Source organism: Acomys minous (assembly GCF_964271855.1).
Source record: "Acomys minous genome assembly, chromosome: 8".
Taxonomy (NCBI): domain Eukaryota; kingdom Metazoa; phylum Chordata; class Mammalia; order Rodentia; family Muridae; genus Acomys; species Acomys minous.
In genome coordinates this window covers 11,841,141-11,867,590 of record NC_140489.1, presented here as the reverse complement: position 1 = coordinate 11,867,590, position 26,450 = coordinate 11,841,141, and the positions used below count along the sequence as shown (strand labels likewise).

Below are 26,450 nucleotides of genomic sequence, written 5' to 3'. Positions count from 1 at the left end.
CGCATGTGTCAGAAGAAGGCAGCCCTAATCTGCGGGTTAATTAAGGAACTGCCACTAACAAAAGATGCGAGAGCATACTGGTGCAAACAGAAGATGCACGGGTTTCTAGGATCTCTGCTGCTCCCTAGCTTTTCCACACACCATTTGGGCTCGGAAGATTTTGAGACGCCAGGTCCAGCAACAGAGAGCCGGGAGCCTCCGTGCCTCCCTTCGCCCATCCTTGCGTGCCCACACGGGACTCACTCAGGTCTGTATTCAATTACAGAGTGCCACGCACCTGGCCGCAAGCCTACACTAACGATACAGACCCAGCCTATCTGCGGACCCCACCCCCTCCGGCTCAGATGGTGGAGCAGGGCCTCTGCCAAGGGTCCCTGTAGGGAGGATGAGACTCCGCACACCCGCCCCATCCCAGACTCAAGCCCAGGCTGCTGTCAAACACTCCAAACACACAGCAAGGTCAGCACGCCTAAAGAGCAGGACTTGCCTGGAGGCTTTGGGTCCTGCAAGAGGTTATTATTAAAACTCGACTTCAGGTCACCCAGCATTTGCAGAAGGAAAAGAAACCAAGCCTCTTTGAAATTAAAAAAAAAAAAAAAAAGGCAACGACAAAAAAGGTAAATCGCTGGCCCCCTGCAGGCCACTGGGGGTCTGCATCTCCCTAGCGAAGGTGCCATTTCATGGCCGCCAGCTGTGTCCTCAATGGGTACAGATGCTAATTTCTGAGAGCTTTGAGAAGAAGCGGCCAAAAGAAAACGATGATTTCCTCACCCGTCCAATCGGAGTCCCTCCTTCATTGAGCAAGACTGTACATTTAAAGGCGGCTTGCTGAATACATCCCTCCCAAGCCAAGTCTACAACCTACCCCAACACCCACCCTCACCCCCAACTTGCTCCCTACCCTTCCATGGCCAGAAGCTGGTATCAGGAGTGGGGGGAACCTTTTCTGGGGTGTTCGTTCGGGTCTAGAACAGAAACACCACTAGGTATCAAGTCACGTGATGTGCCCCAACAATAAGGAGCTGGAGTTGGGGGGGGGGGACGCTACACAGAATGGCCTCTAAAGTGAATGGAGACGGGGGAGGGGCGTTGACTAGTGGTATGCCTTCAGCCTCTCCCCAAAGCCCCTGAATGCTTCCTCTTTGCATTAAAAACAACACCCTAGACAAGCAGCTGTTGGATTCCTTTCCTCTTTGCAAATTAGCCACCCCGCCCCCAGGGCCCAAACAATAACAGTCTCGCCGGTATGGTATCTAGGAAATCAGCGGAGCTTCGCTCCACCACTGCCTTATGCTCCTGTATAGATAGGGACTGGTAAGTTTAACAAAAAAAAAAAAAATACAACCCCATTATACAGATACGGGCACCAGCTGAGGGACTGGCTGGCCCTGGCCTGTTGGAGAATAGGCCAGGCTGCATGCCAAAGGCCCCAGGCTCCACCCCAGTGCCTAAGCCCTGAGGTGGCACCTGACACTCCAAAAGCAACAAATATTTATCAAAGGCCTAAGCAGGTTGCAGGTGCCACCGAGGGAGGAACGCTATAGGAAATCCTACAAGAACACAGGGACTTCTCCACGCAGTGAAAGTGAAGCGATGCTGAGCCGTGGTGCTGCGGCAGGCTTCCTCCACCCTTCAGCTGAACTGCCACAGCGTCAGGCTGACAGAGGGCTCCATTTCCACGCACACCTCCCACACACTGCTCCCGAACAAAGCCAAGCAAAGCCACCTGTGCCCTGAGGACACAGCCCAGGGCTCAGAAGCACATAGCCAGGCAGAGCCCTCTGTCACTCTGGCGCCCAGGCATGAAAATCTGCACACCCTTCCTGCAAAGGATGGGGGGGCAAGGGAGGGGGTCTGGAGGAAACCCCTCCACTATGCAGCCCTAAGCCTTAACTGAAACGTTGGGGGTGGGGGGGGGAGTCATGCATAGTTTTAAAAATCACTTTTGAGTCGTCACAAGTGTTACCAGCCTGGCCCTTCTCCTTGGGGTGGCGGCCATTAAGGCAAGACACTTGTCCTGCAAGCAAAGCAGGAACAGCGGCCCCTCCTCTCACACACCTAGCTTCCAAACACACTAAATGTTCACCTCTCTTGACTGCAAAGAGCTGGGATGTACACACAGTACACACACATACACAGCGTTTCATCTTTTATTCGGTCAAGAAACCCAGGTACATAAATATGAATCAAGCCCAGAACTTGCCTTCACGCCCCAGCCCAGTCTGAGAGCAGGGATGTGATCTTCACCCATATTTACAGATAACCAAAGGCAGTTTCTATCTTGTTGGAACTGTCATAAATGGACGTCTCAAAAACCCAGGAGCAAGTTGAGGCAGAGAGAGAGAGAGAGACACCCTTCCTGTCCAGAACTGGTGGCTTCCACTTCTGGGAACAACTTACTGCTCCCCAAGGCTTTTCAACAAGTAAATTGACAAGTACCTTCAGACTCCACCAGAAAAGCCAGTTGCTCCAAAAATCGGATTAGCTAATCCTGTGAGATGAGGGGTTTTTTTGTTGTTGTTTTGTTTTTCTTTTTCGTTTTTTCCTTTAAGATCATATCTCTCTCTCTCTCTCTCTCTCTCTCTCTCTCTCTCTCTCTCTCTCTCTCTCTCTCTCTCTCTCTCTCAAAATTCCAGAAAAGCCTTGTTAACACAGGACACAAGAGGGCAGGAGGCATAACCCACACTGTCAGGCCCAAACCATAAATACACACGGACACACGTTTTTTTAAACTACCTTGCCTGCTGTTCTAATGCATTTACCCTGTGTCCCTCAGACCCTATTTCTAAATGATGGAGAACAGAGAACTGGGCACAATCCTCAATTGGAAAAGATGTCCCCGGGAAGGCAAACACCTCATCTTCCACAGGCAAGCGACACCCGTTTTTTATTTCAGAAGTACCAGCCCCAGAAGACCGTCTGGCCGTTTTCTTATTGCTTATTGGTTAGTACCGAGATCCACCACTGCTTTCCCAGCTATTGGAGCGCTTCAACAGTGAGGCCAATTTTGAAGACACAGGACCGGAATTCTAGCAAGGTGACAATTTGCATACAAATTCTCTCTAAGGATGGATAAGAGGTTGAGGAGGGGGATGACTCCGTTCCCGGTAATCCCACGCTTTCCGCCCCACTCCAGTGCAGGGTTCCAGTCCCGCACACTTGAGAAAACTTTTGTTCCCGAGTGTTTCCAAGTCACAACCCCATGAGTTCCCACTATGGGGCAGGCCTGGCTGCCCTACAGGAACTCAAGCCTGCAGGAGGGAGCTCAGGCCCCTGCCATGCGGTCTCACCTGGATCCTTAGGCCAAGGTGAGTTTAAGATCCCTTCTGAGCGATAGCGGCAAAGGAGAGAGGGTTCCCGGGCGGCCTCAGGACTCAGAACAAAAGTCACAAGGCCTGGGAGCTCTGCCCTTCTCCGGCTTCGGAGAAGAGACCACTGGAACCTTCCAGGGGCTTCTGAAATGCCACACTCCCCAGACAAGGGGTCACTGGACTTAAAGCACCCAGCGTAGGCAGAGACTGAGAGAGCTGTGGGGGAGGGGTGGCCCGTGCACAAAGGCCCCAAGGCGGGCTGCCTCCCCGCCCTTGACCTTGGGTCTCCGCCTCCATGCCGGCTCTAGCAGCTTGGGAAAGGGCCTGGCACCGAGCCAGAGGCGTGCTCGCTGGACTGAGGCTGGGCTGGGGGCCTCCAAGGTGTCGGGGTGGAGGAAGGGACACATAAAAGAAAGAGGAGGGAAAAAAAGAGTCTATGACTTCTGCGCGTTCTGCGGAAACCCGCACTGCAACTCCTGCAGGAGCGGGTCTGAGCCGCTGCGATTCAATGCAGTGCCCGAAGCCCAAAGCAAAAGTTGCAAAAGTGGATGCTTGAAGGGCGGACCCTCCTCATCAGGAGTGGCCTTTTGGCTCGCCCAGCCCCCACCCCTAACTTCGACCCGGGCCAGAGCGGGCAGGGAAGAAAGGAGCCCGCCTGCCCCGCGAGGCCAGACGACGGCAGGGTCAGCTGCGCCTCTACCCAGCCCGCGCCCCTCGCAGGCAGCTGGTCCATTAAGCCCCCGAATTATGCATGGGCCTGGCTCCCCTCGGCCTCCCGCCCAGGGCGCAATCAACGTGCACGGTGGGGAGGGCAGTCGGGAATGGCCCGAGAAGGACCTGGCGCGCCCCAAGGCCCCAAAGCTGTGCAGTGGGCCTGGGGAGGGTCACCCGGAGCCAGAGAAGCCCGGGTGCAGTCACCAAGCTGTAGGTGTCCACATCGCGCCTTGCGCCGGGCCAAAGCACCTCGCAGCCCGCTTCAGGGGAGGCCATTGTGTTCTGCTGGGTGAGTTGGTATCAATGGGCCCAAACTTCAGAGTGCCCTCCGAGAAGGCAGGGCTGAAGGTGCACACCACGTGGACCAGGCCGAGGAGCGCAGTACCAGCCCCCTCTCCCAGGAGCCTAGGGGAGGGGCAGAGGCCGGGTGGGGGAAGGGCTGCTGGCGGCCAGAGGCAGGAAAGGAGATGATTCTTTCAAGTTGCACGTTCCGGGCGCTTGGGAAATTGCATTAGTGGTGCCTGTGGCAAGAGCCTGAGGAAGTTCAGGGTCAGATTCGGGAAGATTTTGATGTCCACCCCGACCCCAGGTCCTCCCTCAGGCCTCAAAACACCCTGAAACCTTAGAGACCACTACCACAACCAAGGGACACTTTCCAGACCCCTGCATTGCAGTATACAGACCCGGACCCGAAGCACGGACCTCCTTTGAGGCTCGAAAGACTGTTTATGAAAATGACTTTCTTTTCCATTTTCCCCCAAAGCAAAGGCCAGGTCAGGAAAATTACATGCCTTTTTCTCCCCTTCCCAGCGAATAAAGTCGCCCGGTTTGCAGGGAAAGTTTTACAAGCCAGTGATGCAGGGAAGACCGCACTGTTTAGGTCTCTTAATTGGCCGAGCTTTGAGCTGGGGTGGGGGTGGGGCAGACCCAGCTCAGGCTCCAAGTAAGAACTTAGTTCTAGCCTAGGACCCCACAACGGTTCTTCCAGCCGTTTGCTGGAGATGGGAAAGGGTCGGGGATGTATTGTCCTATTTATTTTTAAGGAAGAAGAATCCAGACCTTGCTGTCACCCTCTAAACGCAGGACAGGACCTGGCTTCCATCCCTAACTGGACCACTACCCTCTCCATACATCCGGTCTGTCTTGGAAAACTCAAAGGAGGCCACTCAGACAGTTCAAGGAGAACCAGGTTTATACTCGCTGGATGCTAACTAGGACATTTGTGTCATCACTGGGGGCACAAACCAAGCCCTGGGGCTGCAGCCATTTTACAGGGCTCAGCATTGAGAGGCTGATCCCTCTACGGCCGCCCTGCCCCTTTAAGGCTGTGTCCACACTGACAACCTGAAAGTCACGGAAACTGCGCCCTGGCTCAAACCAACAGACTACATCGCTGTTCACACATCCTTAGGTGTGGCTGTTTTGGACTGGGGTGGGGGGGCAGTGGGGGGTTGCCCTGGCCTGGGAGGCAAATCTAAACACAAGGTCCAGGTATCCTGTGTGGGAAGCCACAAAGTGATGCCACCCCAGACCTGTGGCTTACTAGGAGGTCCCATCTGTCCCTCTCAGCACTCCCCAGTAGTCTGTTGATCACCCCCACCGGAAAGATTTTCATTTTCAACAGCCAATTCTTCAGAGAAACCTGCTTCCCAAGCCCCTTATGTAAGTAAGTCAAATCTGGATGGCTGGGTAAGAGGGGCTGAAATGGAGCCCACCTAACACACACACACACACACACACACACACACACACACACACACACACCTTCACATTTCAGCTTGTAAGACAGGGACCCAGAGAAGGAATGGACCTATTCAAGGTCACACAACAAGAATACATCTTCGAGGTCTTAGCTCTCTGCCCACCAGTCTGACCCTCCCTTCCGTGGACCCAGCCACCTGCTGGTTCCGATCCTGCAGTTGGGGCAGCGCAGCCAGCACTGGACACAGAATCACAGATATGTACATCACACTTGGGGCCACTGTCCTCCTGGTCCCACATCTTCTCAGGGTGGCCCCCTAGTAGACTGTACCTATTGCTCAGCTAGGAGTAGAAAGCCTGTACCTAACTTAGTGAAACTCACTGGCCCAGAAGACTCCTTCCGGGTCAGGGGGCAGGAGCTGGGTTCCAGTAACCACCCACAGACTTAGGCCCTACCCTGCCTATGACTCAGTTGCCTCTCCTACAAAACGAAAGTAGTAGCTGACTTACAGCGTTTAGAAGGCGGAGATTGCAGACGGAACCAAGAATCAAATACGACCGCATCTCCGCTTGTCTGTAAAGTGGGGTTCAAGTTAACTCCTAAGGCACGGAGTTTATAACATTAAATGGAGGGTTACTCTTTACGAGGCCCTTGGAAATAGTGACACACAGCTCATACTGAGCTCCAATGTGCATTCATTAAATTAAAAATCCAACAATCATGGGCACACACATCTCCCTAGCTCTGCATAAGACTAACAACAGCAATATCAGCAAACTCTGTCCAATACACATACAGAGAGAGAAAAAGAGAGAGAGAGAGAGAGAGAGAGAGAGAGAGAGAGAGATGGGGGTATTATAAAAAAATAAAAACTCGAGTCAACTGTTAACTACTGTCAAACAAAACAACAATAATAACAATAATAACAGACTAAATGTAGCTAAATTCTCCCTCAAAGCCAGTTTCTCTCTCTTTCTCTCCTCCCTCTTTTCTCAAGTTGCTTCCCTCAGAATAGGTCAATATGCCACCTAGCAAATAAAGGACGTGCCTAAGGGGGCACACGGAGATACCCTTCTAACAGATCAATGCTTTTTTCAATCCAGTGAAATTTTGGGCTATAGCTCAGAACTGAGGCCGTGTCTGTCGTTGGCACTGCTCTGATTCGTACAGCTCAGAGGCCTCTGTCTCCTGCCGCCATGCAGAAGTTCACCCCAGTCACAGATGAAGTGACCGTCTGAGGGAGATAACTGGCCCTAGGTCTCAGAGCTGGGTAGTGATGGCTAGCAAAGTGCCACCTGTCTTGACTCAAGGACATGAACAGCTAAGTCCAGACAAGCCACCCAGTCTATGATGGCATTACCCAGCCTTCCAGTGTTGTCTCTGGGGCCAGCCTTCCTATGAGAGGCACTGTAACAGCAGCTACCAGTCCAGGGGCTGCGTGTACAGACACACAACATCAAGTAAACTTTACGGGAAACCATCCATCCTGGAAGGAACAGAGATCACCCAGTTGTACTGGGGACTGAGACTCCCAGAAGCAAAGAATCAGTTCTTGCTCAAACCCACAATTCCACAAAATAAAACAAATGATTTGTATTTGTGGGTTCCAAATAACTGCAACACTGAGTATAAAACAAAGTAAATCATTTTCATGAATGGGGGAAAAAAAAAGTTTCTATCCCAGGCCCATGGAAATTCACATTTACAGCTTGCTCGGCTGCCACCTGCCTCTCTCCAAAGCCTTTACAAGCAAGGGTCAAGTTTTTTTTTGAGGGGGGGGTCTAAAGATTTCGGGCTACATCCTGACTCCAACATGAGATTCAAATATCATACCAGATGGGGTACAGAAGTGTTGCCTGCTCCACCACCCCCACCCCGGATATGCCAGGCAAATGACAGAATGCCTTTCTCTAAAAGCCTCCCGCTTAAGCTAGCGAGGCCAGCCAGGTCTGGATCTCCTTTGCTATGCGACTAGGGGCAAGTCCTCCAACTTCTCTGAGAACTGTCAAAACCTGCATTCAATGCAGGATTAGCGAGATCTATTTGGAGGTTTGAAAATTAAGTGAGAAAACCCAAAAAACCGAGCACTGTAAGGAGAAAGACCAGGCAGGACCTCTGTCTGGACCGCCCAGCGCACCATCCCGAGCCTTGCGGTCAGTCCACCGGCATCCAATCTCCAGCCGTCCCCCAGGCCTACGTCCCTCACACAGAACACGTAGTTGTTCCTCACCGCAGACACAACTAATAATTGCTTGCCATGATTTAATAGTAAAGATAGATAATCCAAACCACAATATACACGGATTTCACTAATCTTAATTTGGAGGAGAAAATAGCAGCTCCATACAGATCAAATGCAAGTGTTCTGAGACGTCTCGCAGGCGGGGTTATCTCCGGCCTCCAGCAAAAGCCACTCATCTACTTTCTCGCACATCCAAGGTAATGTTTCGGGTTTTCACATTGAATTTCTAGGTAGCATGCAGTGAGTGTTCTCAGAGCAGCGTGTAAATCGTGGGGTTCACTGAGACCCTCTTTCCTCCAGCAGTGGGGTTTCTGGGACCATAAGCCAAGCCCCTGTCTGTACAGAAGCTCTGCGGGCTCATCCTGGGCCCTGCTCAGGTTTCCAATGAAGACGCACTCAGCAGGCATGGCCGCCTTTAGTGATAACCACCTGTCACCACCTGACACTGCCACCCTCTCTCCTGGCATTTGGGCTTTGGGGAGAGTTAGGGCTCAGATCCAGGACAACCGGCTGAGGTGCCTATTAACATATCAAAGTGGACTTGGGCCACCAGGTTCTGCCAGTATCCCCCAGTCCCTTCTTGTCACAGGGTTCTCCTGCCTGGCATACCGGGCCCCCTACCCTAAAATTCTCCTGCCCAGGAATTGGTTCGGCTTTCTCTTTCCCCAGCTTCTCTGGCCCCTATATAACTCAGGCATTTTGGCTATGCCACTCTCTCAGCCGAGGTCGCCCCTCTTGGTCAGCAGCTCCTCTCTCACTCTCCCACAGCCTCTCCCTCCTCTCACAGGGCCCAGCTTGGTCTGGCCATGTTCTCTCTGGACTCTTCCAGATGTCTGTCTCTGCCTGTTTTCTCTCTTACGTCTATAATATAAAGCTCAACCTCTTACAGGCAGTCATGTCCTCCATTTGTGGGTTTTTTGTTTTGTTTTGTTTTTTGTCTGTTTGTTTGCTTTGTTTTTATTCAGGGAGAAGGAAAAGACAGAAGATTCCTCCCCCACTGGGGGGCTTACTTTTGGATGATGTGATAACATGAAAAGCCAAGTTTCCTTTGGAGGCCATCTAAGTAAGGGAAATCTAAGGAGACCATAGAATTCATAGGTAGGGCCAGATTCAGGATTAAGATTGAGAGAGTAGGCTTCCTTCCGGTCGCTAAATCGGGTGCACACTCTCCTCTGCCGGGCTGTCTGCCTCTGGCTTGGTCCTAAGCCTCACTTCACTTGAGTCCTCTATGGGATGCTGAGAAGTGGACGCAAGAGGAAAATGAGGCCAGGCAGGTGGTGATTGACGACTGCAGTGCTTAGACTCAGTTCAGGGAACACCCCATCCCCTTCCCCGGATGAGGCGCTGCATGGATGTCATAACCTGACACTAGTGTGACAAAGACAGAGGGGTGGACATGATCCCTTACCCATTTCACCCTGTCATTGTTTCTGGTGTGTGAGTCTCAGAAGCCAGTGGTTCCTAAAAGTATATGGAGAGGGCAAGCAGAGTGCCAGGTGGAAAACCTCAGGCGGGCACATATGTGCACTGCACGTGTGGTCGTACTTGTGGCTACCCCACACGAAGCACCCATACACGGGCCTGAGTCCGTCCTTAGCTGCATGCACAGATAAGAAAACTGCGACTGTGAAGGGTAGGGAGCACAGTCGCTTTCAATCCTGTCTTTCCCACACCGCTTCCTACCCCAGACAGCTGAGCCCTTCCTTCTCCGTCCTTCCCCTGAACAAGCTCCCAGCAAACCCTGAGTCTCCTCACCCTTCACTCAGGACCTAATGCCTGAGTAGAGTCCCTGACAGAGGCAGGGAGAGGCCACAGGAGGAATCACCAGGGGCACCCAGCACCCTCCATGGGTGGGTATCTTCAAAGCCATCCCTCGAACTCTTGGGTCGCCTGCAGCCAAAAGCTTTACTCCTCATCACCCCATCTGGAGGTGGGCCTTGAAACCAGCTGCCAAGGACCTCCTCTACCACAGCAGGTGACCGGTGAGGAGACCCCCAGGCCAACACTGAGGATGAGGTTGCTACCTCCTCACACATTCCCCAGAGGGACACCTCCTCAAGGCGAAGGGCATAGGTGTGGTATGAATGAATGAATGAGTGAATGAATGAATGCCCTCCAGGAGCCGAGCTTTATCAATTCCTCTCCATACCTTCCTAATCCTCAATCACAGTAGCTCTCAACTTGTGGGTTGCAACCCCTTCGGGTTGAGCAGCCCTTTCACAGGGATTGTCTAAGACCATCAGACCATCAGAAAACACAGATATTTGCATTACAATTCATAACGGTAGCAAAATTACAGTTAAGGAGTAGCAACAAAAATAATTTGATGGTTGGGGGTCACCACGATATGAGGAACTGTATTAAAAGGTAGCAGCATGAGGAAGGTTAAGAACCGCTGCTCTCTCATTTAAAGCAACAAAAAAGATCACAAACTATTTAGAGCCATCTCCAGAATGACCTGGCCCATACTTTGGTTGGATGGCTGGCCAAATCCCAACTCACTCTCACCCTGGGGACACAGTGAAGGACAGGAGGAGTCTCATCTATTTACAGGCCAGCACCTGCATCCATCTCTGGGGCCCTGCTTCTAGAGGTTTCTGCTGAAAGGAAAGGCTATTGGAAGCAAGCAAAAGCTCCAGAACATGCCTCTCTCACAGTCACCCCACGGACTCAGCCACACTCACCAGCCAGAATCAGGGTCTCGAGAATCAACCTGCTCTCCGGCTACTGCCAGGGGCCAGCAAGGCCAATAGAGACAGCACAGGACACGGAGCAGCTGGAACCCCCCAAAGCCACAGCTGGGGAGGCAGGAGCAGGGGGCCATGGACACCAGTGTGCCAGGGGCCTGGACAGCAGCTGTAAGGATTCCCGGAAGCCTGGGTGGAGAAGAGTCCATGGTTCCTAGCTCCCCTCTTAAAACATAAAGACTCAATTATCTTTGAGCAGCTTGCTTTACACATGAATTGACACATTTATTTTACAATAAATAACTGAAAGTTATCTGTGTTTCCTTTACTGTTAATCTACACAGAAATAATAAACAGGCCTTGTCTACCAAGCTGCAAGGACTGCAGGGTCCTCAGAATTCAATTAAGCTAAAATAATTAATGCTCTCGCCATATTAAATTACTTTATACATTTGAGCCACTGATGTTTTATTCTTTAATCTTTCCTTTCTGTTAAATGGGAAAAAAGAAAAAAGAAAAAGTTGGTACCCAAGTAGGGAGGGACCAGGAGGTCCCAGAGTGGAAAGGAAGGATGGGATGGCTTGTGAGGACGAGAGTGGCCAGTTACAGCTGACACAGCACGCCGAGTGCTTTGTGCCTCTGATTAGAATAATATTTTAAATGCTTTGAACAAACATATCTCGTTAGACTTCTAAGGGCTTGCTTCACATACTTCTTCTAGAATGAAGAAATCCACTCCCACCTTGTTCCTCTTGCCCTACCACTGAACAGACAACCAAGGATAGCTCCTGTCACGCATAAAATAAAAATATTGTGAGCTATTATGGGGGGAGGATATGAGGGAGGGGCAGAGGGAGCTGGAGGATAAGGACGGAGCTGCTAAGAGATTAACCCGCCTTTTGAAAAAACCACATTTAGTTTCTTTCTTAAGCAAACTTCCCCCCACGGTGATCCACAGACTCTCATTGGGAAAGATCTTTAATGTAAAATGAGGATTTGGGGGCTAGGGTCAGCAGATGAAAGCAAATAGGAACCAACCACCCCTCGAGGGTCGCTGTGCCCTGCTGACACCAGGTAAATGCCCCCATTTCTGAAATCTATCCCAAGTGGTATGTCCGACAACACAGAGTAGGGACTGGACGCCTACTTCTCTTGCCTTAATGGAGGTGTCGCACAGGCCGTGTTTGTCTGTCCCAGACCTGGTTATGCTGGCATTGTTTTCATGCCTGATTCCCATTAGGGCACACACACACACCCCAGAAAGCAAAGCCAACTCCGAACTGGCTGGCAGGTTCTCCCCACTGCCCAGCCTGTGTCTGTGAGGGTTTTCAGACTGTCTAGTTACTCCCAGTGCACTGACGCCCAAAGGTGTACACCTGCCATGGGGTGGCGTTGGGCTTGCAGTGACACTGATTGTCTCTGGGTGATGAGAGGTCCTGGTCCATACTTTGTGTCACCTCCTAAGAGCATGCAATGCCCCGGTGTCCTTCCTGCATGCTGCAAAGCCAGAGAGCAGTTCTACTGCCAAGCGCTTGCAGAGAGCCCTTTCTTGCTCCAATTCTCACACAAGGCCTCCTAGGATCGATCATTCATTCCCTATTGACAAAAGAGGAAACTCAAAAGTCCTGACGCAGCTACCCCAAAGTGAAGAAGCAAGGCTTGAACCCTCATCTGCATGAACTGTTACAACCTGTCTTGCTGCCTCTTTGGGGGGGGGGGTGACACAGCAGAACATGGCTCCCACATTCCCCAGAAGCAAAAGCCTTGGTTTGCGTACTACACAGCGGCTCCCTGGGAGACTAGCATGCCGTGGTATGGCCAGGAAGGACGTAAAGCAAAGTCACCAAGTGGGCACATCTCACTGAAGGGCACAGGTGGTACTTTGGACCGAGGCCCCCCACACTTGCTCTTCAGGTGGACAGACCAGCTGTCCGGGTAGAACCAAAGAGCATGCCAAAACCAAGTGTCCATTCTCCCCCCAAGGGGCCAGAGCTCAGACAGGTTCCCACAACCTGAGGAGCAGGCAAAAATGGGTTCAAAGATCAGAGGGCCTACCAGCTCTTTTCACATCTGGGGAAACTGAGTCTGCAGAGAGGAAGTGAGACAAACGCCATATGTAAGTGTCTAGCACGTACGGAACCATCAACAACACAGGGGAGGTCTCCTGAACTCCGTCCACCTTAGAGATGAAGAAACATTGTATCCATGTTGGAAGTCACAAGAGTCCAAACTGAGCTTGGCTCCAAAGCCAGGGACTGAGCCAAGATCGCCAACACAGAGAGGGCTAAGCCAGCCTCCAAACCTCCATCTTGTGTTCCAGGCCCTCACCAGAAGCAAAGTACCCAACATGCAAACCCTTGGGCCTCCCTCAGCTGTGGGACCCCAAAGGGTCACCTGGAAGGGGAGCCCTCAGAAAGGGGAAGCCCCAGAGGGTGACCCAGAGGCCCATCTTGAAAAGCCCTGGACCTCCCCAAGAACCAATGTCCCAAGGTCAGCAAGTGGGAACAGCTACAGCAGCACCAGGTGAGCAAAGGTCATACCTGCAATGTTCTCCTGCTTGGGACAGATGCCTTTCGTGGGCGACAGTAGGTGGTCATCTTCATCCGGCGTGACCTGGATCCCGATCTCTACTGGCTCAGACACTCTCCTGAGCTCAGAGCGAGAGGAGGGCGGAGGACTGCCCTTGTCCAGGACCTTGTCGTAGCAGGCGCCCAGGCCCCCACATGGTTTCTTCTTGTGCTCTATAAAAACCAGGATGTCCCCCAGCGGGAAGTTCATCTGACACTGGCCACAGGTGAGTAGGTCAGGGTCGGGGCCACCCACCATCAGCCCCAGGCCGCTCGGCTCCTCTACCTCCAGACCCTCGTCCTCCTCAAGGATGGCGGCCTCCACATGGTCAGCCTCTGCTGAAGACAGAAAGGAGACAGGGGAGGGGCAGAGAAGACAGAGATGGGCTTAGGTGATCACAGACTGGCTCCCTCCATCCCTCCCCACTACGAAACCCCTCTACGGCCAGGCCAGCTGCTGTGGCTCCTCACATCCTCCTAGGATTGGAGTTCACCATCCTATCCCCTCATAAACCTGAGGTCATCACAACAGCACTGTCTGGGTTCCCTAGAGCGTGCCCTGCCAATTTCTCCCAACACGTGCATGTGTGTGTGTGTGTGTGTGTGTGTGTGTGTGTGTGTGTGTTGTGTGCACGTGCATCACACTCCAGCACCATCAGCTGGAGACGACTCTCTCACACCTCTGGGTATCAGATCATCACACAGGGAACTTCTCGCTCCAGATTGCAGGGTGAGCTGGGCAGCTGCCCCGACAATGACATTATTCCAATGGACCCGCCATGCCGCCACGCTGAGAAGAGGGAGGTGACACTGTGCCCCACCCCCTTGCTCTGGCTGGAGCCCTGTGCTCTCCCCCAGCAGCTTTCATTCATGGCCATAGCCTCCCCATTCTCGGGCTTCCTGCTTGCATTCTTCTACCTGAGTCCTGGCCAGGCACCAAACTGGAAAACAGAAACCCAGACAGGCGACAGAAAGCCAAGCCCTGCCCAGAGAAAGAGGCACAGGTGCTCAGAGAGAAGAGTCAGATTCCAGAATACGGAAGGAAAAAGCAAACCGAAGAGGGGAGCTGGCTTCCCCACACCCTGCACTCCTGCTCAGACCTCCATACCCTTGCAAAATTCTCAGTGCCCATCAGCTCCCTACCATCCTTTTTGTCTGGTTGGTTTTCTTTTCATTCCAAGAAAGAAAGAAAGGAAGAAGAAAGAAAGAAAGAAAGAAAGAAAGAAAGAAAGAAAGAAAGAAACCTCTTTCGAACTCCAAAATCATTTCTTGGCAGACCTCAAGTCACACTTTCAATGGGTTGGAGGTTTTTAAAATGTCTTTAGCAGCCAGTACATTTCCTTTTGTTGTTTATGTTACTTTTTTTGGAAGGGGCATGGGATCTAAATATTTTGAAGCTAATAAATGCTTCAAAAAAAAATCAGCCACTCCCTCAAGGGATCCTTGGAAGGCTCAGCAGTGAAGTGCCATAATAAATCAGAGGAAGTGGACGAGGAAGTTCTGCGTCCCCCTGGGCGTCTGGGCTACTCTGGCCGGAATTCTTAGGTGTCAGCATGGAAGACAAGTGGCCAGGTCTTCAGAGGAGCTGGGGAGAGCCACAGGTCTGACACCGAGGAGAGAGATGAATTCTGAGCTGTCCAGCAAATAGGTGGGGGGGGGGGGGGGCGGGTAACGATTGGCACAGAGGAACAGGACGGGGCGAAAAGGAGGAAGGTACATTTCATGGTAGTGATGTTATTAATGAGCCAGAGCCAACGTGGAAAATTGAAGGAAAATATCCCGTGGCATCTCCAGTGTTACATGTTTCCTGAACATAAGCTTGCGTGGGGCCTACGCAAGTCCACGTGCAAAACTGAATGCAGCATCTGAGGCCGGTGATGTGGAACGTGCACCTAGTGCCGTGCGTGATACAGGGAGAGGTGCAGGTACCCCCAATGGAAATCACGACCTGATTCTCTGCCCGTAGTCACCGGGAGGCAGGCAGGGCTCTCTGCGAATTAAATGTAGAAATGCACCCAAAAACAAAAAACAAAAAAACAAAACAAAACAAAAAACAAAAAAAAAGGCACTTAGAAACAGCCCGCAGATGTGTAAATCTTAAATCTGTTGTCTGTAGATCACTAACAACAACAACCAGGGCAGGGAGGGGGGAAGGCAGGTAAAGGGGCAATCCTCACCACGCCAACCAGAAACCATTAATTACCCTTGAAAAGGAAATCGGAGTTTACTTTAAGAGGAGCTTGAAGACAATGCTACGTAATTAATTTACCGATTTATCTTATGAAAAGCTGCCTTGCCATGGTTAAAATGTAATCACAACCTTCAAGCTGAAGGTTCGAGGGAGAGACTGGATTCCCTGTAAACCGTTTGTCAGGACGTAAAAGGTAATTATTCGGTGCCTCCTTTCCTTTTAATAATCTAACACTGAGCAATACTGTTTATATTGAAAAGCTTGCACCTTTAATTACCAATTACATATACATAATTTCAGAGCCAAAGGAGAGGGCTGTGCAAACAGTCCTTTAGAAATATAAGGATGTATCGTGCCCTGTTTGCAGGAAGGGAACACTAATAAATAGAAGGAGGGTGTCAAAATATTGTTTGGTCCAAAAAAAAAAAAAGCACAAAGGAAATGAGCTGAAAGGTGGTGGAGGGGGTGCAAAATGAAATGGAGAATTCAGACCAAGCAGGGAAAGGTGCTATACCTGGGACGGTTTCAATGGCCGCCTCGAGCAGGCCTGGCAACACGCCTGGTCCTTACAGCCTTTGATAACAATGAGCCTACATCCCCAACCCAATGCTGCTCTCGACAGCAAAGGGGCCCCTTTACTTTTTAATTGAGTCTAACTTCAATTTATTAGTAGTAGTAGTAGCACTAACTTTTTCAGGCATGCCTACCCACCTGGCCAGTTCTCAAAAAATATGAGTTACGTCCTCTCTGTTAAGAGGTCTCAGGCCACAGAATTTCAGATCCGTTTCTAATTCCAAAGAAGCACAGACTAGTACACAAATTAGCAAAGGTCACCAATGACTGTTCACATATTCCTCCCCCTCCACTCCTTCTTTGACAAAGACTCCAAATTAGCACCCTTTTTTCGTAATATCTGGTTGTCTTTCTGTCTGTCTGTCTGTCTGTCTGTCTCTTTACTTTCCTCGTGCAGCAAGTCCTGTGAGGCCCAGTCATTGGGTATGAAGGTCTGCAATACTGTTTACTAAGCTGCAGTTCTAAGTTCTCTGTCTACCCCCTCCACCCCCCCCCCTTACAGGTAGCCAACCTGCAGCGCCAAAGCCAGTCAGACAGACATGCTGAGCCAAGACTGGGACCCAACCAATTGCAACTATGAAAGGAGTTAGGGGGAGAAGGAACCAGGAAAAAAAAAATCAAAAGCTACCTCCCCTCCCGCCTTCAATGCTGAAAGTAAAGCTCCTGCTGGTGACAGCATGCCTGCCCTGTCAACGCCCAGGAGTGGAGTTTCCTCTCCCCACCCCCAGGTTGTGTGTGGGTCTCTGAACTCTGGCCTGCTGCTAATGGTTCTCTCCTGAGGAAGGTGGCTCGTCCCCCCCCCCCACATTCAGACAACAGAGTCCCACTGAACCCCAACTTCTGGGGTGAGAATAGATGGACCAGGCAGCTGACTGGGCCTGAAAGCTCAGGCAGAGTCTCTCAGAGACACCCCAAAGGCTGTGGTTTCATTTCCGCTCGCAAGCGGATATGGGCTGGGCATGTTGAGTGTGTGTGTGTGTGTGTGTGTGTGTGTGTGTGTGTGTGTGTGTGTGTGTGTGTCCCTTCTAAGAACTGTATCAATAACGGAAGAAAGAAAAGGGGGAAAGAGCCTCTTCGTCAAGTCCTGAGAAAAGGGAGGCTGTCCCTCTGGGAACTCTCCTCGGCTGCCCTACGCTGAAGATGTATATGTCTGGCCCAGGCATCTGTATCTCCCGGCTCTGATCCACCTCGGAGGACCGAGCGTACACAGGCAGAGTCTCGATTGTTCCACGAGAGAGGAGAAGCAGACGTAAAGCAGCCATCCAGACCCAGATTCTAGAAACCAGCCCCTCCCTCAACCTCCAGTGTTAAACATTGAGGCCCAGATAACGTGCTCCTCTGAAAAGATATGTGTGTTCCTGAAAAGCTCCGAGTGTCAGGCAGCCTGTAAAATATGACTGCTCTCAATACACCGAGAGCCGAATAAGAACAGCACTTGCTAAAAATGTTTGACTCATTAAGAAGAAAATGAATGGACAGAGGCAGCCGGCAACTTGCTCAAACGTAAGATACCACGGGATTGGAGAGAGTTTTGAAATATTAAATCTAAAGCACAGGAACAAATATATATTTACACACACACATACAGAAAGAGAAAGAGAGAGAGTTAGATTTTCTTTTTACAACAAAACCACATTTTATTTACAAGGCCGGGCCTCCTCCCAGCTGGTAAACGCATTTAGAGGCAATGAAATAAGGCTTCGCAAATAATAACAAGCATCATTGTTAAGTGGAAGGGGCAGCCCTTGATCCTGAGGCAAACTTGCCATGTGTCAGCTCCCATGGCAAGGAAATTGGGACAGAAGACAGAAACGGAGAGGAGCTGTTCACACTGGAACAGCTGAGCAGCCAACAACCAACCCTCCATCCAGCAAGGCTCAGAGGCCTTATCCAGCGTGAAAGTCCCTGCCTCTCCTGATCCTGCAGCACAACTGCCCTGTACCTGCCTCTCAGGGAATTCCAGCCAAAAGATTTGCTACCTGCTGTCCCCAGGCCATGGTGTGAGTGTGCCGCTACACACACACACACACACACACACACACACACACGCACACACACACGCACGTACACACACTCTTGCACATGCATTGCTGCCGAAGCAATATATAGGCTCCTGTTCCCCTTTGCTTCTGCTCAATTCCAAATCTCTATCGTTAATGACTAAGCACAGTAAGTATTATTTCAGTAAGGTAGGTGGAGACAGGGGAGGTGGGGGGAGAGGGCAGCTTGTTAAAACGGTGTGCCGCCAACGTCACAGCCACCATCACCATGCTTATGCCTGCTTACAAAAATCTGTTCGGCATCCACCAAGCTCTGCCTCCTTGTGACTGGAGACTTTAGGCCTGCTTCTCAGGAAGCTAAAGCCTTGGCCAGCTAACCCATGCTTACCAACAGTCTGCAAAGGGGTCTTCCCAGTCTATTCTGGGCGGACACTGAAAAGGGGCTGAGACACCCAAGAGACACAGCAACAGTTACAACCACCTACACTCGCATCCAGTGGAGCACGACACTTTCCGAGCTCCCATCAATTTTTAATTTATTGGATCCATGGGAAAAATAGCAGGCATAGGGAGGGGGAAGGAGAGGGCTGGGGGAGGGGAAGGAGAGGGCTGGGTAGGAGGGATCAATTCTTGGGGGAGAAAATGGCCTATGACTAGATGATACAACGAGAGGTTTGATAATGTTCTGCAATTGGAGGAATAATGACGTGTCCAACGAAAAAGCTCTGGGAGCAAGGGTAAAGCTCATGCTGAGAGGAATGCCCATGCGGGCCTACGAAGGGTTAGGCCCCTAGCAAGGACCTGGGAAGGCACATCTAACAGGGTCCAATGCAGGAAATTACGTTCTAATCTACCCCCTCAGCCCTGATCATCAGCCCTCTCTTGTCCTGAAAGTCCCAGGCATCACTTCTCTGCATCTCTCTAAGACCCTACAAAAGCCACCTCCAGGCAGGAGCAGGGACATAGCACACACCAGCTTGCTACCCTGCCTGCTTTACGCCATACCGTAACACACACCTCAAATTGAAATTGTTCCTGTTTTTGTTTTGTTTTGTTTTGTTTTGTTTTTCAAGCCAGGGTTTCCGGATCCTATCCTGGAGCTAGCTCTGTAGACCAGGCTAGCCTGGACTCAGAGATCCACTTGCCTGCCCCTTGCCCCACCCCCCACCGCCCCAGCAAAGTGCTAGTATTAAAGGTGTACACCACCCCAACATGACGTGAAACGTTCACTATTTTCTGACAAGTGGGATAAAGACCGGGAGAAATCAGTGAGCACAGAACATGACAGCAGAGTAGGTTTCTCCTCTGGGAAACTGACCAGGATTAGGGCTGACAAGACCAACTGGGGGCATGGTGGAACCTGGTCAGCACTCCAGGAAGGTGGGCAGTTTCCGATCCACCCAGAAGTCCCGGCTACAGGCAGAAACGTCACTTCCATGGCCTTCAGTGACGGAGTCTAGGTAGGAGAATCCTATGGTGAGGGCTGGCAGCGCCATCCGCACAGACTGTCCTATAACAGCCCCCGTCCTCCACTGCACGTGGCTCTGGAGAACCCTCAAAAGTGTGGTTCAGGAAGCCTGGATCCCCTCAAAATGAAGAACAGACTAAGGAAGGGGAAAGGAAATTTATACTCAGCTGTATCCATAGACCCTCACTGTACCAGAAAATGAAATGCAAAGCTAAGCCCATGACAAACGAGAATGAATCGGCATCACTTTGATAAATAAAACAGCTGCCTTTAAAAAGGAGGAAGGTGGGGGGAGCAGGATGTACCAACCGTGGAACACTTTCTAAACACAGTTGTCCCTGAGACTGCAGGTGCCTTCAATCTTCACAGCCACAGTGGGGCTAGCAACCCTTTGATAGAGAAGTGTTCTCTGTGGCCAAATGAGGGCATTTGTTTTGTTTAACATTTGGGTTTTCAGAGCTACAGGGGGAGAGGATTTCCTTGGGTACAGTGGAGATGAAGCTGTCTCTCTTAGGGGACCCAGCTACTCCGAGGTAGCAAGAAGCCCACAAGGGCAGCCGTTTCTTCCCATGCTTCGTCTCCAGGGTAGAAATTTAAACACAACTCTGACTTCATCGTCTTTCATTTGTAGCAATGCCTTCATCTGAGGCACTTGTTAATGAAAATGATGCCGGCACCCGGCTTTCTTGAGTCTCTGGGCATGCAGTTCTAGAAGGGCCTTAGAGTGATTCACAAGTGTATTTGTATTTTAGCAGTTCAGCAGATCAAGGTCATAAAAAGTTATAGAAAAACAGAGAGGTTTTTGTTGTTGTTGTTTTTTAACTCTTTTTACTTTGAAGTTACTTAATTTTGTGTGGTCTGGCATTTCACTGCAGTAAATAGTTCGAGCTGGCTTAATTCCACACCCAAGCAAATTATCAGCTGCCACAGAGAAAGAGGGAGAGGGGAAAAAAAAAAAAGAATGAAATTCTGGAATTTCAGCAACTGCATACAAGACTTACATATGTCAAACCACCAGCGAGAGTCCCCGGAACACAGCACTGCTCACCAGCCAGTGCCGTTCTGTCAGTAAACAAGAGATGGCTGTGCTCACCTCTAACCAGCTCCTGATGGGGAGCCTGCTCCCAGCAATTTTTAGGTTTCACATCCTGTGAACACCAAGCGCTCAGGGGAGGTTGTCCACTAATTAGAGACACTGTAACAGAATGTGAGCAACCCCCACTGGTCCTGTATTTAGCTCCCTAGGACAGGAAAGCAGATTTGTGAGATGGGGGCTGGGGGGGGGGGGGAGTGGATGGCCACTGATAGAGGGCAAAGCACTCAAGACTCTGCCCCCCCCCCCAAAAGCAGGATCTTATGAGTCAACCAAACGCTGAGACAGGACAAAGCCACGGTAGGAACATCTGTATGATGTGGGGCCACCATCCCCAGCGTTCTTCTCTGTCTCCTCCCGACTAAGCAGAATCCAAGTGTGCCAGCAGCTAACAAAGTCTTCAGGACAGGATGCTCAATACTTTGATCATGTGGTGCCGGGCACAGCCACCCACCCCCCCAAAAGAGTTTATTTTTCACCTGTCCTTCCCACTTGTGACATCAGCATTAACCTGGGGACGAAAAACCCTTGGAGAGTTTAAGCCAAAAGGAAGGCCTGACCAGACAGCCGAAGAGTCCTTCCTTCATGAAAGAGGGAGAGGTTCTCACAGGAAAGCATCCAGCTGCCATCTGTCCCATCAACACACCACACACACACACACACACACACACACACACACACACACACAAAATTTTTTTTTTAAATTGAATGTCTGTGTTGGTGTGTAGTCACAGTATGAGAAAGTCCCCAAATTCCAAGGCAAATGATTAGGGATTTCTATAAACTGAATTAAAGCAAAAAAAACAAAAAACAAAAACAAAAACAAACAAACAAAAAAAAAACCAGTGCTCTGAGGTCCAGAAGCCACTGCTCAGACCCAGATGGAGAGGTACCCTGTTCTTCATTTCAGAGTTATCCTCCGTGCTTGCACCCATGGTGTGCTTACAACTGGGCAGATTCAAACATTAAGTAGAGAAATCATCAGATAAACGGCTGGCCCTCTTCCTCCAGCTGATGACAGTGAAGGCTTTTGTCTGACCTAATTTACTTCTCTTTTAGGTTAGAATAAAGTACTTTGCTGTGTCGGGGCAAGTTCTTCAGCTCATGAACTGAATTCCTGCACTAGGCTCCAGCTCACACTGCTGGTTGCAGATTTCTTGAACTCTAAAAACCCCCCACAATCAACACACACACACACACACACACACACATATTCCCCACGACTAAAATCACACATTTGGCGAATGATGTAGCCTCATGACATGCCACCGTCTAGGGTGAAAGGTATGGTGGCTGCCGCTGCCTCCCCCAGCAAGCACACACACACTCCTTGCAAACACAATTGCCCACGCTGTTCAAGTTATACCGTTGCGGAAACAGTGCCGGCTCCCCTTAAGTTACGTGGGGGTCACTATAGAACAGATGGGATTGAGAGTACCACAAATGGGAGCGGAAAGGATTTCCGTTCATCAGGCTGCGTTATGTCCGTGACTCTCTTAAGGAGCAATTCACAGTGATCCTCACCACCCTCCACCCCCAGGTAACCTGCATCAAGATGGACTACCCCTAAAATGACAACCACTCTCACCAGACTCGCTGCATGAATTTTGAATGCCTTCCCAACAAAACAAAATGTTCAGAACGTCAAGACTATGGGCAGATCGCGGGGGGGGGGGGGGGGGGGGGAGGTGCGGAACACTCACTCAGGAACAACAATTTTAATTGTTTAAAAAGAAAAGGAAATGGAAGGAAAAGAAACCGTCTCCCCACCTGCCAGGTAAGGGCTTACAAATCGATGCCACTAACTTGAAAATAGATTTCTCAAACTTATATTCTCATTTTTGTCCTGCACGAATCTCTGCAGGAAAATCAATATTACAACTTCACGCTTAAAACATTTTTGCAGCGACACAAACTGCAGCCCGCTGCTGCTGCTGCTGCTGCTGCTGAAGCTGCTGCCTAGGCCAATGCTGCTGATGGACGCGGGTTCCCAGGCATAGCGGCGGAGGCACCGCAGCCATGACACGGGCACCGAGCGCCCCCTAGCTGACGAGAGGCGCTAGGCGAGGCTTGGAGCCTCGGGCTTTACCATTAACCAAAAGCCAATTCCACTGAAAGTTTACTTTGTAAAGTATTTTATCACAACAAGCAACAGAGAGAGCGAGGCTATGGAGATAGGAGGTGTAGAATTGATGCATAAAGGCGAGGAGGAGCTATCAGGAGTCAAAGTCTGATTAGGCATTTAAAACCTGCTTGCTGCTGTAGGAAACTGGAGTCTGTAACCAGTTTTACAAGCGTCCATTTCACCTGAGATATAGTTTTAATTACTGTCAAATGCACTGAAAACTGACCTTTCCTCTCATCAAGGAAGACCCGGTGGGTCCTTTGCTGGTAAGCTGAGACATGTACTAACCATCTACCCTTTCCAAGTTTCTAAGGCCAGCTCCCCAAAAGTAACTACATTCACCCCAAAATTGGAGAGCGGATTTGTTTTTCTGTTATGAAACATCCTGAAGACTAGATCAAATTTGCCAAAGCCAGAGCTCAGGCAGACAGCAGACTTCCCCTTCCAAACAAGAAACAAACATGTATATAAAAATCTTTGAATAAGAGGGAAAATATTCTTCAAAAATATGAGGGGGGTGCTAAAATATGCTCGTGGCTGTTTTCTCTCAGGTGTGAATTACAAATGAGTAAAATCAACCTGGCATAACACCTTTGGCGAACACGTTTTTATTCTCCCATGAAATCTGAGCCGCTGACATATCACACTTCTAATGACACGGGGTTCCCTTCTGTGAAAACGGCAGGCAAACTTCACTGCCCCTACCCGACTATCAGAAAGAGAAAAAGAAGGGGGGGCATATCCTATGAAATGTATCAGAAACGCAGCTTATAAGTGAACCAGTAAAGACGTACTGTACCCTAGGGTTCAGATAATTATGAACGTAGCCACCTTTAAAACATACAACGACCACAAAACCCAATTTGAAGAGGCTAGTATGGAATTAATTCAACCAGCCTAACTTCTGCGGCAAATCTTGGCTCTCTGGGCTGTTGTGCAGAACCATGAAGGCATACAGCAGATTACTACCCTTCCTTAGGAACCTGTTGGTGGGTTATTGAAAAGTTGACTTCATTAGCGCTCTGTAATTGAGCACTCAATTTTACCTCCTCGTTTTCTTCAGAAAACCTTTGAGCTTTTCCACGGACTTCACAACACATTTCCTTCTGCCTGACCCTGCCTGGCACGGCTGGTGCAAGAAGGCCCTTCCTTCCCTCTGCCTGGCCAGCAGTTGCCTCCCCCACCTCCCTTCCACCATGCTCCCCCTGTGTTGTTTTGGATTTGTTTTTATCGATGTGTCTGTCCTCCTGTTTGAAAAGCCACATCCATCTGGGTCAAACATTTTGAAACAAACCAGAGACCTTAGGTTTTCCTTTCCAGCTGTCTCCCACCCTCTTAGCTGCCTCAGTCTTGTTAACCGGTAAATGTAACTAACTCCTTAAGGAGCCCTTCTCCTAACCCCCAACACACACACACACACACACACACACACACACACACACACACACACACATATATACACACGATCATGGATGTTACTTTTGAGCTTCTCTGCTTTCCGAGGCCATCAGTGATTTCTCAGTTGCATCATCCCCAAAGAACCTTAAGCGGCTGCCCCACAGGCCCAAGGCTGCCACCCAGCTGAAAACGATATGCCACATTTTACATGGTTTCCTTCGCATACTGAAATCTCACATGTGAGAGGTAGGGGCTGAGACACCTGCTTTGCTGGCCAGGGCTTCAGAGTCCCCTTGCAACCAGGGCTCCACATGCCACGGTTTGTGGCTACCCACATCCCCCGGGCCACGCTGCATCTCCTGCATCCCTCTCTTGCCACCTCTGGGGTGACACTGCACGGAAAAGCCAGCTGCTTTTCCTGAGCACTCTTTGGACCACTCTCCTTCCTTAAACCCCTAAACAATGTCCAGGCTCTTGGGGCCTCTAGAAAGCAGGTAGAATTGCTTAGCAGCCTGGCCTCCTGCCCCTCTTTTCTTCCCAGCACTTCTCTGCTCTGCTGCAGCGTCAGCTGGCTTTTCCCAGCTGCTCTGAGCAAGGGTGAGACAGTGAGCCAGTGCAGAATGGAGACATGTCACACCAAGCACCCGTCAGCCCCAGGCCCAGCTGCCACTGGTCCCCCTGGTCAGAGCTTGTCCAGGATGTCCCAGAGATACCCAGAGAAAAGGACAGCAAATTTACCTGCCTTTCCCCCTAATACTCAATGTTCCCAGGTTGAAGCTACCAGCGTCTCCTTCTTTCCATAGACTCTCTCTCTCCCCTCCTCAAAAACAATCCTTGTAATTATACAGGGGCTCCCCGGGGCAAACTGCCTCCTGGACAAATTAGGGTCTGGAAGTATAGATGTTTTAACAACCACCTCACCTAAAGGTAGGAGGGGGGGGCTTGTTAAAATAACCCGAGGCTGTGGCAAACTAAAGGAAGAAAATAAATACCAAGTGGTCAAGAGGCTCTTGATGAGACCAGGCTCAAATCTGGTTGCAAAACATTTTCTTTTAAATGCAACCAGTAAGTCTCCTTTGACATTATAGCATTGCAAAAATAGAGGAGGCTCTTCTTCCCTCCTGCCCCTAAAAGACATCCTCTCCCAAGAACCTCACTTCAATATATATGCCCCGAAATAATAATAATAATAATAATAATAATAATAATAATAATAATAATAATAATAATAATAATAAAACAACGCACAAAATCTTACTAATGTGTCTGCTGTAACAAAGGAGAGATGGGACCAGCAATAGCTTCGAGCAGATGGCTCCTGAGCTGGGTTGCAGGGGAGGGGAGAGCCCCTTTATATATTTATTTATTTATTTAAATTTTTTAAAATATAACATAAATATTCGGCTCTCGACCGCAGGGCAGCCAGTCCTAGGCGGCGGCCGTCATTCACAGCCTTTTCCGCTCCAGCGCGGGGAGCCCGGCCCCAGCGCAGCGAGGTGAGCGAAGGATTGCAAAATTACAACCTGCCTGAGGTCTCGATGGCACCCAGAGGAAATTTTATTTCTATTGCAATAAAAAAATAATAAATAAAAAGCAACCGCGACCCAAATAAACGCGGGGAGAGACTCGCGGAGGCTGCAGCCCGGGCCGGCCCGGAGCTCTGCAAGCGGACCTCGCTGGTGGCAGCACGGGGACCCGGCGGGCTCCCGGAGAACTGCGTACCTGCCCCGCTCGCGCTGGCGTTTTCTTTTCTAAATGAACCCAGCTGGGGCGTTGGAAGCTGCTGCGTGTCTGCCCTGCTGCCTGACTTCCCGAGCCCCTCCAGTTGCTTGAAATCCGGCGGATTTGCACCGCGACCTGCCTTGTTTATTTAGATGGGGAAGATGAAAGATACTGAGATAGAAAGATGGATAAGAGGGTAATAGCTATTTTCTACCCTTCCTTTCTTTTTTCATCTTTATTTTTACTGTTATAAGAGCATCCCTCTTTTCCCACTCATGATTATCTTTTTTTTTTTTTTTAACTCGTGGCGGGGATTTTTTTTTCACCAACACAAATCCTCCCCCCACACTTTTTTGGGGGGACTTGCGGGAGGGGGGGACAGAAGACAAGACCGTCCCAGGAGACGGAGGTGGAGAAATGAGGAGGGGGTGCTCCAGCCCAGCAAACAGCTGCGCAGCTGGATTCTTTTGCAAATAGCGAGAGGAGGGAGGGGACGGCGGCTTCGGAATCCTAGAACCAGCGCGACCGGCGCCCAGCCTGGCGGGGAGCAGCGGCTCGGCACCCGAAGCCCGAGGCCACCCCCTCGCCCTGCGGGTGCCCGGGTCCAGGGCGCACTCGGGGCTCGGTCCGCCCGCTCCTCCGAGCGCGGACCCACGC

General features: G+C 50.5%; 1 protein-coding gene across 6 annotated transcripts in view; it reads right to left on the bottom strand.

The window, feature by feature from the left end:
- Nucleotides 1–26,450, bottom strand: part of BCL11B (BCL11 transcription factor B) — a 105,991-nt gene that overhangs the window by 65,780 nt on the left and 13,761 nt on the right. For 3 of the 6 annotated variants that reach the window (XM_084793686.1, XM_084793684.1, XM_084793687.1), the window contains exon 2: nt 13,197–13,562. The exons of 1 other annotated variant lie outside the window; for it this stretch is intronic. In XM_084793686.1, coding sequence (XP_084649812.1) covers nt 13,197–13,482 — 286 coding nt within the window. In that variant the 5' untranslated portion in view covers nt 13,483–13,562. The remainder of the gene's footprint in view (nt 1–13,196; nt 13,563–26,450) is intronic. 2 more of the 6 variants (XM_084793685.1, XM_084793688.1) reach the window with 1 other exon arrangement.